Below are 20,408 nucleotides of genomic sequence, written 5' to 3' on the forward strand. Positions count from 1 at the left end.
CAGAGAGAGAGAGAGAGAGAGAGAGAGAGAGAGAGAGAGAGAGAGAGAGAGAGAGAGAGAGAGAGAGAGAGAGAGAGAGAGAGAGAGAGAGAGAAAATGTGAATTGAACATATGTGTAATAAAAAGGTTTCAGTTCCCAATGACATCCATTAAATGGACAAAAAATACAATAAAAGTCAATGGGAAGCAAAACCGTCTGGTTACCCACATTCTTCAAAATATCTCACATCGGTTTGGTTAGACATGAGTCTTACCAAATTGACTCCTCAATTGACTCCTCCCTCCGAATGTGACAGCCTGAACGTCTTCAGTTCTCTCAGAAAGTGCTTTACTAGATCTGTTCACTGCTGTTGTGCCCCCTGAAGAGGTGAGAGTGTTGCGAACGGCTACTTTATACTCTCTATCGGCTCTTATCTTAAGAGAGAATAAGTTGCTGTTGAGGAAGTGGAGAAGCTCATCAACAGCAAGATTTCATGTGGTGAGGCAATAATTCAGGTAGTGGTACCTGGTCAGTTTAAGGAGGTGGTATTAAAGAATTAGTTCATTCAAAAATAAAAAAAATTACCCCATGATTTACTCACCCTCAAGTCATCCTAGGTGTATAGGCAACGCATTCTTCTTTCAGACGAATACAATCGGAGTTGTATTAAAAATTGTCCTGGCTCTTCCGAGCTATATAATGGCAGTGAATGGCTGTATCTGTTTTGAAGTCCATCAAAGTCCATCCATCATAAAAGTGCATCCATCCATCATAAAAGTAATCCATACGGCTCTGCGGGGGTTAATAAAGGCCTTTTGAAGTGAATTGATGTGTTCGTATAAGAAAATTATCCATATTTAAAACTTTATTGACTAAAATAACTAGCTTCCGGCAGACGGCTGTACGCATGTACGCAAGTCGACTTAGAGCACAAGAGTAACCAGTGACGCATGTAAGACGTAGCACGTAGGAGTATCGTAAGTTTAGACGCCTCTCGCGGTTCAAACAAACAGGGCTGGACAACAAACTTAAGCTCCTTTGACATTTCTCTTTAAAAATTGTCGTTTAAGACTTCTAATCCGTGACTGGTGTTTTGTTTTGCTCTTTCCTCTGCGTTTCCACGTTCGTCATTACACTATGCATCAGGTCAAGGGTTATTCTTCCACCGTAAATCGATGCATACACCATCTGGCGGAAGATAGTTATTTTAGTCGATAAAGTTTAAAATATGGATATTTTTCTGATACGAACACTTTACAAATATATATCGATTCACTTTATTAACCCCTGCAGAGCCGTATGGATTACTTTTATGATTACTTTTAGAAGGCCTTTATTAACCCCCGGAGAGTCTTGTGGATTACTTTTATGATGGATGGATGCACTTTGATGGACTTGAAAACAGATACGGCCATTCACTGCCATTATAAAGCTTGGAAGAGCCAGGACATTTTTTACAACTCCGATTGTATTCGTCTGAAAGAAGAATGTCATATACACATAGGATGACTTGATGGTAAGTAAATCATGGGGTAATTTTCATTTTTGGGCGAACTATCTCTTTAAGTGCTGCCAATGGAGATATTTCCGGCCTTTTGGGACTGGAAAAAATGTATCACAGGGTTTTGTGGCAATTTCTGTTGGCTTCACCTTTAAAAAAAATGTTGCTGCATATATTTTAACTTGCTGTAGCTGCTATTGCTATAGTGACCTGCTAGATGTTGGGTAAACCCAATGAGGCTTTAAAACCTGTGCCGTTGTGCCCGATACCAGTAATAAATAAACCTTTTGTACGCATAATAATTATTTGTGTTGGGCTGGGTCATTGCCTCCAAGGTATCTCGTATTTGCTTACAGTCATGTTCCAAACAATGCATTATCCCATAATCTATCCCCTGTGTAAGATGAACACCAAGGCTATGGTCAAAGCTTTAAAACAATTTATTTATATTTTCGGTATGCCCAAGATTATTCAGAGCGACTGTGGGTCCAGTTTTACATCTGGAATGTACAACCAGTCTTGCGCATATAACGCTCTGAGTCAAGGTGCGGTAAAGCGATTTCATCAGCCTCTGAAGTCGTTGTGTAAAGACCACCCATTGGCCCAACGACGGAATGCCTGTATGTCTTTTCAGCGCTCCAGTGAAGTTCACTTAATTTATTGGAATTTAGTTTCAATATTACTTTAGCTTTGCGCTTAATCTGACTCCAATTTCAAATGATAATCAAATTTAGATTGTGTTTCTTATTAGAAAATAATCATAAATATTGATTATGAAGTAATTTAGATCTTTGATTACTCTGGGTATCCCATAATTTCAAATATCCGTTCATTAGGGACCCGGTGTCGCTTTGAGACGTCACGTCGCGAATGTGCGCTCACGATCACAAACTAACCAGTTCTGAAATATTTAGACTAGAGGGTGCAGTGCAACTATTTTACCCTAAGCGGCCGCTCACTGCTGACTCATAACAAAGGTGTAATTTTTTTAATAGTTGCGAGCTTGCAACGTGCTAAGTCAGTGATAGTCAGAAATTGTAAGGTCTCCTTAATGATGTGCCCCATGCTCCATTCAGACAGAGATTTTTGGAAACACCAGACTACACATTAATCTACTAGAAAGAATGATTTCAGAATACTTAAGAATAAATCAAAATGTAACATTTATTTGTCAGGTAAAAATGTATCATGCCAATTACACAAGTGATTAAAAGCCAATTCAGAAATAATAAATACATGACATCAATTACTCAAAGATGACTCTAAAAGTAAGCAATACATTCCTGACAGAGACATGCAGTGGTGTGTGAGTGTTTTCCAACGGGAAAACACTGACACAGCACTGTATGGGTTTTTTTCCTGGTTACAGGTTCCCAAAGACTGCTCTGTCACCTACCCTTAAATACCCAGACCAGAACAAAAGGGTTGTACCAATATTTTTTAGGGTTGTTTTGGGTCAGTTCATGTACCCCAGGGGGTAGCACCTGGTTTTGGGGGAGAGGGGTGATATCTTGAAGAGACATCACCCAAAGAGTAGAACAGGTCTCCTAAGTTCTCAATCTTTCTCATTATATGAATGACTGCAATGAAATTAAGACCATTTTACCAATCGCACTGAGACATTTAAAATGATACCAAACATGAAAAGGAAAAACAATAGATTCACAAGATACATCATATGTGATACATAGACATTCTTAGTGAACTTTTGGTGACTTGACCCAGGGGAGAGGAAGGGAGGAGGGAGAGGGGGATGCAGAGATAAGGAAGGAGAAAAGTTTGGACAGGACAATGTCCTGTGTGATCTTCTGTCCAGGGTGAGTTTTATTGCTTTATTGCAAGGGTGAGTTTTATCTCAGCTTTTGTCTTAGCAGGAAAATCAGTTCTTACAGTTGTTACGCACTTACTGTGTTGAATTGTATCAGGATTGAGAAGAGGGTCTGTCTTGGTTGATGCTCGTAGTCTGGAAGTGACACAGGAGAGTTTGGGTTTTAGTCCAAAAAATGTTTTGGTCACACAGAGCATGGGTCAATTAATACCCACGGCTCCTGATGATGCATTGAGGTCTTAAGAAGCGAAACAATCGGCTTATGCAAGAAACTGAACACTCTATACAATATTTTTACATGTAATCCACAGCCTCAGCAAATAGTGCTGAGCACATACATAGCAGTCTGGAGCACGAGCTTCCTGTCACACCATAACGTATGCACAGGAGCAAACTCACACATGAGCTGACGCTGTGTTTGTTTACAACATAGAGGGAAGAAGCGTGTTGTTTTGTTCATCAAAATTGTACTTACTTGTGCTTATCCTGGATTAACTAAAATTAAGATTACATTTGCTTGTGCAATATCAATCAGGAAGATTGACTTTTCACCAGATACCCAACGTTTGAGTGCATGCATCATTAAAATAAATGTTTCATTTAGAATTGTTGCATGTGGTCTCCCTTTTTCTTGCAGGGTTGTAACAATATATTTTTTTTTCTGCTGGTGCCCTCTAATGCATATTGTGTCAACTTTGACCATTGGGTGGCGCATATCCCGTTTGTTGTTACACAGCAGAAAAAGGAAGGAAACAGTAGGAAGAAGTGCTGGTAGAATGCATGAAGTGAAGTCGCCATCGGAATTGGTCACTTGTCTGTTGCCTGGCTACCAGTTTCTTTGAAGCTGTTGATTTGTCAAACAAGCAATGACAAGTGTCTCATTTACTCCTGATAACAAGTCATCTGAGAAATCAGTTACAATAAACTTTGAAGACTAATTATAGCAATTATGGTTTGCTGTTGAATAAATGTGCACCTGAGGGTGCTGTTAACACTTGTGCTGAATGCAGAGATTAGATTCATTAGAGGTGTGAATACTAAACACATTGTGAATGCACTGATGCAATAGTTGCTGCTCATTATTCAGGGGTCAGTTACATAATACTTGTTTTGAAAAATACATAAAAACAAATATTATGTAACTGACCCCTGAATAATGAGCAGAAGCTATTGCATCAGTGCATTCACTGTGTGTTTAGAATGGATAGAAGTAAAAGAAGTATAACTTTTATTCCTGAGATGTTTATACAAGTAGATATACAAAATATTCCACTCGGTACAGGTGCCAACAGTACAGATAAACACATTACCGATACATACTGAGTTCCGTAACGATATGTTCATGCGTTCATAAAATACAGCATTTTGGTACAAAATTCAAAATGGCCAATGCCTAAAATGGTCGATATGGAAATCAGTAGACTCGGCATGACACCCTGAATCTAACCAGACCACTTTTATGATTTTTGGATAAACCGTCCAGAAGTTATAAGCAAAAATAGCCATTTTTCGTATCTCTGGCAGTAGGTAGCGCTGCGCCGAAATGCAGCATGTAGAAGCATGTTTTTATTTTATTTCTAGCCCTTATGGTTCAAAAGTTATTAGCATAGGGTTAGGGTTAAGGGCCAAGCATTTGCCCTTCAGTGCTTGGCCCCTAATGATAGAATGGAATGTTCCTCTAATGATCACATAAACCAAAAAAAAAAAAAAAAAAAACATTTAAAAACAACTTTTAGAAATACCGTTTTCATAACTTATTGCGAATGTTTGCACACAAAAAAAGGTGGTGGGGGGTGGCGGGGGGGGGGGGGGGGACAACATATTTTTGTTTGCTGGGTTATTAATGAGCGGGCAAGCTGAATCGGGTTTAATAAGAGAGACATCTAAACTGTTCAGAGCTGGCCTACTCCAGGATCAGGTTTGGGAACCACTCTTCTAATGACTGTCCTTTTTTTGTCACTGTGTTTTTCCTATATGGTAACACAGATAAGGCATCACTAATAAAAGTATAAAGTACATACTATCTACCTTTTTCATTATTCCAGTAAATTGAGGATTTATACTGTTTACTTGGTTTACTTAATTATCCAATGCAACTCAATTCATGAACAACTTTGTCACTTCATTTCAGTGTGTGGTGTGTCTAAAGAAGTTTACTTAATTGTTCAATTCTGACAATATCTGCATTTGAGAATTAAATCGCATACTCAGTTAAAGGAGCTATACACTGATACATGTTTTGAAAATTACAAAGATAAATTATACAATGATAATTATAACTACCTTCATGAGTGAAAGCTTAACCAGTTTAATTACTTACTGTTGATATTCTGTAAAAATGTTGACCAAAGAGGATTTTGGCTGAAATATTTTAAGAGTTAAGATGTGTTTAACAGTCTTTTTAAACCAGGGATAAAATAAAGCATAGACCAGAGGATTCAGACCTGAGTTTGTATACACAACCCATGTCAATAGATTTATGGTTGTGGAAGAGATTACTGATATAGAACAGATATAGTATGGAATATAGCACAGCAGATAAACTGTCACAATGATTCCTAATGTCAGAGCAGCTTTACTCTCAGATTTCCTCCTCACTGAACCTTCAGTTACACATTTACCACCCTTCATCAGAGAGTTTATAACTTTCACTTGCTGATGTGCTACATAAAATATTCTCAAATATAAAGTTATGATGAAGGTACATGGAAAAATAAAAGACATAAACAGATCAGTAATTCTCCAGGCAAAACCTGTCGTAACCGAACATTCTCCATAACACATGTCTGTTCTGTGTGAAGTGTCAAAATATCCATTATTAATTACAAGGATAATGTTATAAGTTGAGAAACAAACCCAGCAGAGACAGATGCTCACTAAAATTTTCGTTGTGGTTATTTTCTGTGGGTACTGTAAAGGGTGACACACAGCCACATAACGATCAACAGCAATTAAAACTAAATTACTGAAAGATGCTGAGAAGACCAATCCAAGGATTATCATAAACAGTTTGCAGAAAGTGTCTCCAAAGTACCAACACGTCTCAATCAGCCTAGTGCCCTCTATGGGTATCACAATAAGTCCCATAAGCAGGTCAGCCACAGCCAGAGAGAGAATAATCATGTTGGTTGGAGTGTGAAGCTTCTTGAAGTGAGAGATGGAGATGATCACCAGCAGGTTCAGAAACACAGTCCATGCTGACAGCAATAATACAAACACATACATGATATTGTATTCATATTTAGAGCGTTTTCCCTTGATACATGATGAGTTGATGGCAGGAAAGCAGTATTGAGTCTCATGATCCTCTGTCTCATAGGCCATGAGTGAGTCTCCTCCTGTTAGGAGTTTGTTCTGCTCTCTTTTCATTTATACAGTGTCTGGATCAGACGGACCAACCCCTCTGACGCCCACTCTGATGTATTTTTTTTGTGTGAATAATTTCTTTTTTAATTTCTTTTTTGAACATTAGCTTTGCCATTTATTCAGTCCAGATTAGGATTCTCTGACACTGTTCAAAAGCACATGCATTTGGTTTTTGCGTTTCATTTCTTCAATCTTGTTATTGTTTTGTATTTTCACATGAAAGCAATGCACAGGTGGAACTGAACTAAACACAGTTGTGGTGGTTATTGCTTTAATCAGTAACCCAGCTAACAGGGAATGTTCCCATAACTTTCACTAACGTTATGTAAAAGTTAGTAAGTATTAGTAAAAAACGTTCCTAAAATAATGTTTATGGAACAGTCTTATAATAATTTCCATAGTTAAATACATTCTCGTAACGTTGAGTGAAAATCTTCTTAGAATAACGTTCCTGGAACATCTTTATGATGTTATTTGTACTTGACTGATGTTCTCATAATATTGAGAGAAAACATTCTTAGAACAACATTCCCAGATAACAAAAATATGTTCTTAGAATGTTTTGCTAACATTCCCATTTAGTTATTAATGTTATTTCGGAATGTTTTTTTAAACGTTGACGCGTCTTTAGGGACCGCCACCGGGGCCCATAGGCACCAGCAAGTCTTAAGAAAACTTTAGAACTTTCAACCAGAAAAGAGTCAAACCATGCAAGTTCATCACCATTTCTCCATTCAACGCAGAAGAAATTGATTGAGACTCATGGAACCATCAAAATCCTTCTTCAGGAACTTCACGAAATGCTTTCACTGCAAGTATATGAGGTGCTCTGAAAATGATAAGCTGATGGTCATTTTCATAGTTAAATGGATATTTTCCATAGTTCCATTTCCGGCTTCCGGTTTCATTCTGTCACTTACCATTTTACCCATGTATATGTGATTGTGTGTATGTGTATTTAGATTAGTTATGTTTGTGATTTAGTTAATAAAACTTGTGCACAATATGTATTTGGTTCTGATTATCTGCCCTGCAAACAAAGTCTATTTAATGATTCAAGATGCTGACTAAAATGCTCTTTTGTATTACTGTAAAATAGAAAGTTATTTCCCAACCCTGGAAATTAACATTTCTATGAATCAATTAATAATCAATATCGAGGGTGCGGGGTGTGGTTGTAGATGGTCGTCCATCCCAAGTGATCTGGAGAGGTCATCTTCTCGATTTGCACATCAATTGCCTCGAATTGATGGCTGTATTTCTGACCTTGAAGTACTTCTTCCAACAGTTAAAGGGGTTCTAATGTCCTAGTGCGGGTAGACAACACTATGTTAGTCACCTACATAAATCGCCAAGGCAGACTGTGTTCAGCCCGTCTGAACGGGCTAGTGCAGTAGGTTCTGCTTTGGACTCAGGACAGGTCCCTGTCCCTCAGGGTGATGTACACCTCTGAGCATTTGAATGTGGGAGCAGACTTTCTGTCAGGCTGTGACACACAGGGAATGGAAATGCCACTCAGAGGTAGTCCAACCGATTTAGGAAAGATTTTATGAAGTAAAGTTGGACCTCTTTGCTTCACAGGAAACAGCGTAATGTCCCCTCTACTTCTCTCTGAATCACCCAGCCCCCTGGGTCTGGACACCATGGCCCATGCATGGGCAAGACTGAATCTTTATGCATTTCCAACGATTGCTCTACTGCCAAGAGTCCTGACCAAGGTCCGTCAACAAGGGTCTTGCCTCTTATTGTTGCCGTCTTGTTGGAATTTAGTTTTTGGAGATAATATCCCTCCTCGATGGTTCGCCCCTGGTGATTCTGAACAGGAGGGATCTTCTGTCTCAGGCACAGGGGACAATATTTCATCCCCGGCCTAAGCTTTGGAACCTTCACGTTTGGCCCTTGATTGGGACCAACTGAGGGATGCTGGGCTTCCAGCTGATGTCGTACAGACTATTCTACAGAGTAATAGGGCTCTCTCCACAAGAAAGATAAATGCCCTTAAATGGGGTGTCTTGGAAAGGTGGTGTCTGCATGGTGAACTGCACTGCCAGATTGTTTCAGTGCTGGAATTTCTGCAGGAAAAATTATAATTATGCCCGCCACTCTCAGGGTATTTGTGGCCGCCATATTGGCTTGCCATGCCCTGATTGATGGGGCTCCAGTCAGGAAGCACCCTCTGATCGTTCACCTCATCCGTGGAGCGAGGTGGCTGAAGCCTCCTGTTAGAGGAAAGATCCCTTTGTGGGATATCACGGCCATTACTTCGCTAAAGAGAATTGTGGATTTGCAGGCTCTGTCAATTTCACCATCCTGCTTAGACTCTGGCCCAGGACTGGTCAAAGCTATTTTGCACCCTCACCCTGACCATCTTCCTAAAGTTGCATTCTCAACCATATATAATTTATCAGATTTTATAGTTTGGATGTTCATGTTACTCTGTGCTCCCATGCCCTTAAGTAGACATCCCAACCTCATGCCTGAGGCCTTTCTCATGTTTGTGCGCACACACTACACAACCTTGAGGGGTCCAGACACTTCCAGTGTGGGGGTGTTGTATTCTCCCCTATAGGGCTGTCAGCGCAGCATTGAGAGTAGCTTTTGCTGTGCTGCATTGCCGCACTGGGGGTGTGTTCAGGACATCTCTTCAGACAAAATGTCCTGAAAGCGCACCTGTTTCACATCTTTTTATAGCCTCTCACGAGCGCGCATTCCAATGATGTCATCACCATCTTGAGACAAGACTCTGGAATGGCGGCGGCCATCTTGGGACGAGGCTCTGGAATGGCGGTGGCCATCTTGGGCGAGGCTCTTAAATGGCGGCGACCATCTTGAGACGAGGCTCTGGAATGGCGGTGGCCATCTAGGCAGAGGGCTCTGGAACGGCGGCAACCGTCTTGGGACGAGACTCTGGAACGGCGGCGGCCATCTTGGGACGAGACTCTGGAACGGCGGTGGCCAACTTGGGATGAGACTCTGGAACGGTGGTCTCTTTGGCCCCTCCGTTAGCGGCCCCTCCGTTACCGTTCGCAGAACGCTTCACTGAAGCGCAGAAGGCGTCCAGTGCGATGAAGCACTTCCTGCCAAGGCATTCAAGTTCTGCTTCACGGCGCCCCAAAGGCACGCGGCAGCCAGAAAACCCAGTGCCGCAGGTCTACCAGCCAAGCCCAGCGGCTGAGACCGGCAAGCGTTTTAAGCCAGCTAAACGATACCCGCTCACCAAGCGCCAGGGCCCCTGGCCGAAGCTCACGCTGGACCATGAGCCTAAGAAGCCGTCCTAGAGGGGTCTATGTCCCGCCGCGGCCAGACCACCCCCGAAGATCGCTCGAGTGCTTCTCACAGCCCCCTCTTCAGTTCAGGCGGCTGGAGTTGTGTTAAATGCAGAACATGGGCCCGTCATCTGTCATGCACCCCTGCACCCAAACGCTGTTTTAACAGCGACCCACACAGAGCACAAATCGAGCAAAATTTCTCACATAAACCCCTGTCAGGTCGGGCCCCCGAGTCTTGGGCGTTCCACCGTCAGATGTAATCCTACCTCTGGCTTATCGGGCTCTGGCTTGGCAGGCCATTCCCGGAGTGTCAGATTGGGTGATGAATATTGTAAAGCGCGGTTACTCGCATCAATTCACCTGCAGATCGCCACGCTTTCGTGCTATAATCCACACCTCGGTAAGGAGCACTATGGCTCATGTCCTCTGCTCAGGGGTGTCGAGTCTTCTAGCAAAAGGGGCTATCGAGATAGTTCCCGCATCACAAAGCGAGTCGGGTTTTTACAGCCGTTATTTTCTCGTTCTGAAGAAAGACGACGGCCTGAGACCAATTTTAGATCTCAGAAACCTGAACAAGGCCCTCATGGCACGGCCATTCAGGATGCTTACGACCAGACACATCCTAGCGCAGATTCGCCCAGGAGACTGGTTCTTTTCAGTGGATCTAAAAGACGCTTACTTTCACATTCAAGTCCTCCATCACAGGCCATTCTTGAGATTCGCCTTCGAGGGGCAGACATTTCAATACACAGTCCTACCATTTGGACTGGCTCTAGCGCCTCGTACATTCACGAAAGGCATGGATGGCTCTCTCCCCCCTGAGACAGCGGGGAATGCGTATCCTGAACCACCTCGACGACTCGCTCATACTGACTCAGTCAGAGGCGGAGTCTTCATCTTCAGTACTCCAACTAGGCCTACTGCGTATGTGGCCTCTTCAGCTGTGGCTAATGCCTCAAGTACCAGCCCATGCATGGCGCTCGGGCCTCGTAAACATCAGGGTGGACCAGCGCTGTATCAGAGCCCTGGACCCCTGGTAAGACACCAGCTGGTACCAGCAGGGTGTGAGCATGAGTCTGGTTTCAGAGAGGAGGGTTATCTCAACAGACGCTTCCAACTCCGGTCTGCGGTCAACTCGAGCCCTTTGCATGGGCAGGCCTGCCTCCGGCCTCTGGTCGAGCTCAGAGAAACGCCTACACATCAACTGCCTCGAGATGAGAGCAGTTTTTCTAGCCCTAAAAACCTTCCTCCCATATCTGGCGGGACACCACGTCTTGGTCCGTACGGACAACATGTCGGTGGTATCCTACATAAATCGCCAGGGCGGCCTCAGGTCTCGCAACCTGTTCGCCATAGCCACACAGCTACTGTCATGGGCTCACACCAACCTGCGCTCACAAAATACAACACACAAGAGAAAAAAAATAAAATAAAAAAATAAAGATGCGTTTATGCGTTCCCTCCGGTCTCGATGCTCCCCCAGGCCATCGAACGGATCAGGAACACCAAATGCGCAGTCCTTCTTGTAGCTCCCCTCTGGCGAACCCAGATTTGGTTCCCAGAGCTGATGCAGCTGTCTACGACATCTCCATGGCCGATTCCGCTGAGGAGCGACCTCCTCACACAGGCAAACAGGAGCCACTGCAGTCGGCTGATCTAAGATCCCTCTCTCTTAAAGGGACACTCCACCCATTTGCATTAAGCTTTGCATTGTTAGAAACCCAGTCATACTGTTGAATGGTCGCGCAACACTCTCTCATTTTCCCCTGAGACGGGAGAAATCCGTTATTTACCTCTTACACTTCCTCCTACAATGACGCAAAAATCGCCATTTTGCGTCATTGTAGGAGGAAGTGTAAGAGGGGGGGATTTCTGTTGAGACTACAAGCACTAGTTCCTCATCTCTCCAATCTTTCCCATGGGCGGGACCCGCTCACGCTACAGACCTATTACAGATCAGTGGGTGGGACTTTACTCTCTGAAACTGAAAGCAATATCCTCCATCTTGTTTGAAGCTAAGCTAACAGGCGCTGTGGAGACAGATGTAAAGTTATGACAATAGCGGAGGAGAGTGCTCAATATGATATAGAAGAAGAGGATTTCGGAAGTCTGATGCTTGAATCAGGTGTTTGTGGCTACCTTTACAAGCCGCATTATAGCGAAGAGCAGCCGAGGCAGAAGACCTGCCTGCCGCGGACGAGGAGCCCGGACTGGCTCGAGTTAGGGCGGACTGGTGGCGCCGGTGATCTCACTATGCAACTACGAACCGCTACGAACACAGAGATAGAGTCCGTCTGCGGCAAAGAATTTCAACGATGACAATTTCGCCTGGACGAAATCTCTGAATCAGACGAGGACACGGACGTTTGTGTTGTGAACTATCCTAGTTTCGCACCGCATATGTTCTGACTGAACACCCCGGTACCATGCAATAATTCACCTTTTCGAAAGAAATACAAACGAGGAGTAATGCACTAATGAGTTCGCCAACTAACTAGACATTTTGTGTGAAATGAATTTCAAGCTCTGGTGGTAGCTAGCCTTGTAGACGGAAGAGTGATTTCTCTTATAGGCAGATATGCGCTGTTCTGGATTAGTGGGAGTGGCTTGCGGAGCTGTGCAATGTGGTGCATTGTGGGAGTTGTTGTCTTTCATACAAATGCGTCCTGAAGTTATTTTTTGTCTTTCCTCGGTCACGAAGGCACCAAATTCAAAATTTATTTTACATTTCGACTACATATATGACCCACTTTAAATAAAAAACAATGTTCAAATGGGTGGAATGCCCCTTTAAAACCGCTCTGCTGTTAGCACTAGCGTCAATTAAAAGAGTTGGGGACTTACAAGAACTCTCCACGAGCGCGTCTTGTCTTGAGTTTGGGCCCAATGACTCCAAAGTCGTCCTTAAACCAAGACATGGATATGTACCGAAAGTGCTCTCAACTCCGTTCAGAGCCCAGGTTATTTCTCTGTCAGCTCTTCCGGTATCGGAAGAAGATAGCGATGCCCTTACGCTCTGCCCCGTCAGAGCCCTGAGAATATATCTGGAGCGTTCAGCCTCTTTCAGACAGTCTGAACAGCTCTTTGTCTGTTTCGGGGGCCGCACCAATCATCAGCACCAGCATCAGGTCACGAAACTCACACTATTAAGATGGATAGTAGATGCCATCTCTCTGGCCTACACCTTGCTGGGTCTCCCGTGCCCCATAGGTGTGAGAGCTCACTCCACAAGAGGCATGGCTTCCTCTTGGGCATGGTCCAGTGGAGTTCCCATTGAAGACATTTGCGCTCCATTCACATTTGCAAGATTTTATAACCTAGAGGTTCCCGCTCTGCAGGCAAGAGTTCTCTCTATCTAGAGGCCCTGGCTCTTCGGACCCAGGCCCGTGTATGACTCAGACACATCCTGCAGTGGCTTTGCACTGTCTATGTGTGTATGATATTCTAAGTCCCTGGCTTTGTCGACCCAGGGCTATGTATGACTTAGTGGCCCTTGTGCTTCACTATGTGCAATGTATATCATTCTAGGCCCGACATTCTGATCTGTGATATTCAGACTACTCTGTTATAAGTCCCGGGGCTCACTGGACACCTTCAGAGTAGTCACCGGCGAATAGCACGACATTTTAAAATGGGTTCCCACAGCGTTTGCAACGCAGTACGAGAGAACTTGACAATATACCATAAGTGAATTTATATATATTTTTTATTTTTATTTCAAAAATATATATTTTCAACATTTTTATTAAGATAGGACAGTAGCTAGACAGGAAGTGAGAGAGAGAGACAGAGAGAGAGAGAGAGAGAGAGAGAGAGAGAGAGGGGATCAGGAAAGGTCCACAACCCGGTACTCAAACTCGGGTCTCCCGAAGCATATGTCGGAGCACTTGCACATGAGGCTATCATGGTGTGATATATTTGAGTAAAAAGTATAGGCTCATTAATACCTTTGGCTTAATCCAAATACTATAAATTGCGTACTTTAAACAAATGTACATTATTAGACAAATAAAACTTAGCTATACTTTGTACAAAATACTATTGTATACTATAATGTGTATTGAAAGTATACTTTCAATGCATTGTTACAATGATCATTTCCAGCACATAGTTAAAATACCTAAAATATATTTTTAATAAAGTACAAATAAATACACTTTTAAAAAATAAACAGAATTTCCACTTCAAGTATATTTTTCTAAAATATATTTTTAGAAAATATACTAAAGTGCAATTATCTGAAAGTGTGTTAAAAGTTGTATTGTGAAAATAGGTAAAAGCATGATTCTAATATACTTTTAATATATTTAAAGATAGTAAACATTTTTGTTAGTATATTTGCAATGTACTATTGAAAAAGAGAATATATTTAAAATACAATAAAGTATACTTTTTTAAACTAGGGTAGACATAATGATTTTTATATTGTACAAACTATATCCCATTTTTACAATTTCAAAAAACATAATTTAGTATAATTTAAAGCATGTTTTCTTCATGGGGACCATAAAAAAAAAGTCTCCACAAGGTCAAACATGTCTGATATTACTATCTTTGTGGGGACGTTTGGGTTGATCAGGACACACACACACACACACACACACACACACACACACACACACACACACACACACACACACACACACAAACTGTGATCCTGGAACCATGTTTGAGAACTTTGAGAGCCTTGGTGGAAGAGTGTGGTATCTCACATCGAGAACTGTCTAGTCTGCAGCAGTCCATGAGGATGAGATGCTCTGTGGTACTTAAAGCAGCTTCTGGCTACACCAGATATGACTGCTAATTTTGATACTGTTCAGGGACTCATTGTTTCATTTCTGTTCGTCAAATGTCTGCAAAACTTGTTTAGTTTATGTGTCAGTTGTTGAATATTTTTGTTCATACCAATATTTATACATTAAGACATTTTCTGAAAGTTAGAGGACATTTTCTGAAAGTTAGAGGACATCACTTTTTTTTACTGTCCACTTTTTGTCATTATGTTTTTGATCTTTAATAACACAGATGCAACAGGATTGATGAAAGTGATAAAGCATAAAGCACATAATATCTCCCTTTACCATTTATTCCAGTACATTGAGGATTTATGCTGCTTGCTCAGTTTATTTACAGTTTTTACCAACTGCTTACACACAAAATCTTTTCATGTCACACGATTTTTGAAACCTCTCACTCAAAGTGCAAAACTACATGCCAAATCTCCAAGACCATAAGCTATTTCTCAGCCTTTGACTCAGTTTTCAATTGCATTAAACACTTTTTTCAAAACAATTCTCTACTTAAAACACAAAGATCTATCAGGAAGTGACTTGCTTTCCTTTTTCCAAACACAACCAATCAAAATGCTACACTTATTCACCAGGTCACACAGACACACTCCTCACATGTGCAAACACGAATTGCTTAACTGATCACTAACCAACCATTCTGACTTGTGTTTATGGCATTTTGAATGCAGTGTTGCATTTTGAAGGCATTTTGCATTTTGTGTGTGCAGTTTTGAGAATTGTGTGTAGAGTTTTGAAAAAAGGAGACTTAGTTTTGAAAACGTGTGTAAGCAATTGGTAAAAACTGTAATAAGCTAATGTAATACAATTTATGAACATTGTGTCACTTAATTTCAATGTGTGTGGAAAGAAGTTTTAGAAGTTTTTAATTAATTATTCAAATTGAACATCAAATGCAGAAAACATACTCTCTGAAATAAGCTACATACTAAGCTACATGTAGTGTAAATTACAAATGTAAATCCTACAAAGATAATCATATCCTTTATGAGTGACAGCCTCACCAGTTTAATTAATATTGATGCTCTGTAAAAATATTGACCAGAGAGGATGCTGGCTGAAATATTTTCAGAGTTAAGATGTGTTTAACTGTCTTTTTAAACCAGGGATAAAATAAAGCATAGACCAGAGGATTCAGACCTGAGTTTGTGTACACAACCCATGTCAATAGATTTATGGTTGTGGAAGAGACTACTGATATAGAACAGATATAGTATGGAATCAAGCAAAGCAGATAAACTGTCACAATGATTCCTAATGTCAGAGCAGCTTTACTCTCAGATTTCCTCCTCACTGAACCTTCAGTTACACATTTACCACCCTTAATCAGAGAGTTTATAACTTTCACTTGCTGATGTACTACATAAAAAATCCTAAAATATAAAGTTATGATTAGGGTACAAGGAAAAATAAAAGACATGAACAGATCAATGACTCCCCAGGCAAAACCCATCATAAAAGAACACTCTCCATAACACATGTCTGTTCTGAGTGAAGTGTCTAAAAATCCATTATTAATTACAATTGTCGCATTATATGTTGAAAAACAAATCCAGCTCAGACAGTGGGTACTGTAAAGGGTGACACACAGCCACATAACGATCAACAGCAATTAATACTACGCTACTAAGAGATGCTGAGAAGAGCAATCCAAGGATTATCATAAACAGTTTACAGAAAGTGTCTCCAAAGTACCAACACGTCTCAATAAGTCTGGTTGCCTCTATGGGCATGACAAGTCCAATAAGCAGGTCGGTCACAGCCAGAGAGAGAATAATCAGGTTTGTTGGAGTGTGAAGTTTCTTGAAGTGAGAGATGGAGATGATCACCAGCAGGTTCAGAAAGACAGTCCATGCTGACAGGAATGAAAAAAACACATACATGATATTGTATTCATATCTAGAGCGCATTCCCTTGATACATGATGAGTTGATGGCAGGAAAGCAGTATTGAATCAAATCAAATCAAATCAAGTATATTTGTATAGCGCTTTTCACAATACAGATTGTATCAAAGCAGCTTCACAGTATTAAAATAAAATAATACAACAAAGTTTGTTTCTAGTGGAATTTATTGAGTCTCATGATCCTCTGTCTCATAGGCCATGAGTGAGTCTCCTCCTGTTAGGAGTTTATTCTGCTCTCCTTACTGTCCTTTCATTTATACAGTCTGTACCATCTACTGCCCACTGATGATGTAACATACAAATAATTTTTTTTAATTTTTTTTTTTTTTTTTTTTTACATTAGCTTTGAAATGCAATTAATTTCTTCAGTGCAGATTAGGATTCTCCTACACTGTTCAAAAGTTAATGCATTTAGGGTTTTTTTTTGCTTAATTTCTTCACTGTTTTGTTATTGTTTAGTATTTACACATGAAAGCAATGCACAGGTGGAACTGAACTGAACACAGGTGTGGTGGTTATTGCTTTAATCATTAATAATCAGCCACTGTAGATCACCCTTCCTTTGAGAGGCCCCTGAAACTCATCTGAGGGGTCCTTTGGTGTTATTAAGATTATTTCTGTGAATTAGGAATGGGGTCCAGAAATAGAGGGGATATCATCCCTTGGAACTCAAGAATGCTTGAGCAGTCCATAATCCTCCCAGTTTACCCTGTAAAATAACTATTGAAATGTAATAGGTGGGCAATAACTGTCCCCTATACAGAACACATTATCAAAAAGGGTGAAATGATCTTTATCTGTGCAGTGAAAAGGCTATTGAATTGAACATATGTGTAATAAAAAGGTTTCAGTTCCCAATGACATCCATTATATGGACAAAAAATACAATAAAAGTCAATGGGAAGCGAAACTGTCTGGTTACCCACATTTTTCAAAATATCTCACACCGTCTTGATTAGACATGAGTGTGAGGGTGACTCCTCCCTCTGAATGTGACAGCCTGAATTTCTTCAGTTCTCTCAGAAAGTGTTGTTTAATTTACTGAAATTTGTCAAAATACTCAAACAGCCTAAAATGTATGAAGATTATTGATTTTAGGAAGATGGTCAGCTGCAGTTAAAATAATTGGGAGATAGTTTGTTGGAAATTATTAATATTATTCTTTAAAGTAATCACTTATTTTTAATCTCATACTGTGTCATCTTTTTGGAGCTTTTGTTTTCAGTTCATTAACATTATTAAACTATCTTTTCATTAGAGGTTGTAAACAAGCATTGTTTTGAGGTCAAATTGTTTTTCTATTTTGTTTACTCCTGTATCAAGCACATCGACATCAGGACAGCCCTTGTTTCTAACGTTATACATCTTGGGCGTATACACTGACAAAAATAAACCTTGAGTTTGATTAATAGGTTTGACTGTAGAATGTTTGCTCGTAGGCCTATGTTATATGTTATTTATATGTATACAACACTGTTGAAACAAAACTCATATAAGGTAGGTGTAAATCTAGCTGTGTGGATTACAAGATGAGATTTAATTCTCCTTTTAAGTTAAGCAATGCTTCGCATTGGTTTTTTATATATATTTTGTGCAGAATCCTGGGTTGAGTACACCACTGTGGTTTGTGAATTGGGCAGATCTGTTTAATTCACTACCAGCTGTATTTTATTGTTTGTCCATTCCGGATTTTGTAAAGATGGGATCGCGTTAATGTGATTTTTTTTTTTTTAGCTTTTTGTTCAAAATGTTACTTTTTTAAATGAAACCATACCCAAACAGTTAAAGTCAGATTTAGTTGAAATAGAGGTAACCCTTGGGGTGCATCCATCATTATCCGTGAATGCCATTTCTGTAATTCTGGGGAATAATTTGGCAGGGGGGCAAGTGTGAAGAAATGTGGTTCCTCCACCTGTAGTTTAATTTACTCCATTGAAAAGGTGAACTAATTGATTGATGCGAGAATTCCCTGTGGTGTTTCCGTCTTGTGCCATAATGTGCAAAGAGCCTTACTCTATCATCTGAATGTATAATGTCCAAGCTTGCGGTACATGGTTTATCTGCTCTATCTCTCCTATTTCTAAGTTGCTGTTGAGGAAGTGGAGAAGCTCATCAAAAGCAAGATTCATGTGGTGAGGCAATAATTCAGGTAGTGGTACCTGGTCAGTTTAAGGAGGCGGTATTAAAGGGTTAGTTCATCCAAAAATGAAAATTACCCCATGATTTACTCACCCTCAAGTCATCCTACAGGTGTATATGACATTCTTCTTTCAGATAAATACAATCGGAGTTATATTAAAAAATGTCCTGGCTCTTCCAAGCTTTATAATGGCAGTGAATGGCCGTATCTGTTTTGAAGTCCATCAAAGTGAATCCATCCATCATAAAAGTGCATCCATCAATCATAAAAGTAATCCATATGGCTCTGCGAGGGTTGATAAAGGCCTTCTTATGTGAATCGATGTGTTCGTGTAAGAAAAATATCCATATTTTAAACTTTATCGACTATAAAGTTTGTTGCCCAGCCCTGTTTGTTTGAACCGCGAGAGGCGTCTAAACTTATGATACTCCTATATCCTACGTTATACATGCATCACTGGTTACTTTTATGATGGATGGATGCACTTTGATGGACTTCAAAATAGATACGGCCGTTCACTGCCATTATAAAGCTTGGAAGAGCCAGGACATTTTTTAATATAACTCCGATTGTATTCGTCTGGGAGAAGATTGTCATATACATCTAGGATGACTTGATAGTGAGTAAATCATGAGGTAATTCTGATTTTTGGGTGAACTATCTCTTTAAGTGCTGCCCATGGAGATGTTGCTGGCCTTTTGGGACTGAAATTATTTTTTTTTATAAAAGGGTTTTTTGCCAATTTCCATTTGCTTCACCTTTAAAAAAGATGTTGCTGCATATATTTTAACTTGCTGTAGCTGCTATTGCTATAGTGACCTGCTAGATGTTGGGTAAACCCAATCAGGCTTTAAAACCTGTGCCGTTGTGCCCGATACCAGTAATAAATAAACCTTTTGTACACATAATAATTATTTGTGTTGGGCTGGGCCATTGCCTCCAAAGTAACTCGTATTTGCTTACAGTCATGTTCCAAACAATGCATTATCCCATTATCTATCTCCTGTGTAAGATGACTACCAAGGCTGTGGTCAAAGCTTTAAAACAATTTATTTCTATTTTCGGTATGCCCAAGATTATTCAGAGCGACTGAGGGACCAGTTTTACATTGGAATGTACAACCATTTGCACATATAACGCTCTGAGTCGAGGTACGTTAAAGCGTTTTCATCAGTCTCTGAAGTCGTTGTTACATACTTAACTGTGTTGATTTGAATTAGGATTGGGAAGAGGGTCTGTCTTGGTTGATGCTCGTAGCCTGGAGGTGACACAGGAGAGTTTGGGTTTTAGTCCAAAAAATGTTTTGGTCACACAGAGTATGGGTCAATTAATACCCACGGCTCCTGACGATGCATTGAGGTCTTAAGAAGTGAAACAATCGGCCTATGCAAGAAAATTAACACTAATATGTAATCCACAGCCTCAGCAAATAGTCCTGAGCGCATTCATAGCAGTCTGGAGCACGAGCTTCCTGTCACACAACGACGTATTCGCAGGAGCAAACTCACACATGAGCTGACGCTGTGTTTGTTTACAACATAGAGGGAAGACGAGTGTGTTGTTTTGTTCATCAAAATTGTACTTACTTTTGCTGATCCTGGATTAATTAA

General features: G+C 40.6%; 1 protein-coding gene and 1 pseudogene across 2 annotated transcripts; both read right to left on the bottom strand.

The window, feature by feature from the left end:
- Positions 1-5,625: 5,625 nt before the first annotated feature.
- Positions 5,626-6,678, bottom strand: LOC311076911 (trace amine-associated receptor 13c-like; the record flags this gene model as incomplete). Its single annotated transcript, XM_084105423.1, has 1 exon — positions 5,626-6,678. The coding sequence occupies one exon, from the start codon at positions 6,676-6,678 to the stop codon at positions 5,626-5,628; it is 1,053 nt and encodes a 350-aa protein (XP_083961549.1).
- A 9,086-nt stretch (positions 6,679-15,764) lies between these two features.
- Positions 15,765-16,698, bottom strand: LOC311076912 (trace amine-associated receptor 13c-like; annotated as a pseudogene). The gene has a single exon. The product of its transcript is annotated as a trace amine-associated receptor 13c-like (transcript).
- Positions 16,699-20,408: the final 3,710 nt, after the last annotated feature.

Source organism: Abramis brama (genome assembly GCF_963993115.1).
Source record: "Abramis brama genome assembly, chromosome: 25".
Lineage (NCBI taxonomy): Eukaryota > Metazoa > Chordata > Actinopteri > Cypriniformes > Leuciscidae > Abramis > Abramis brama.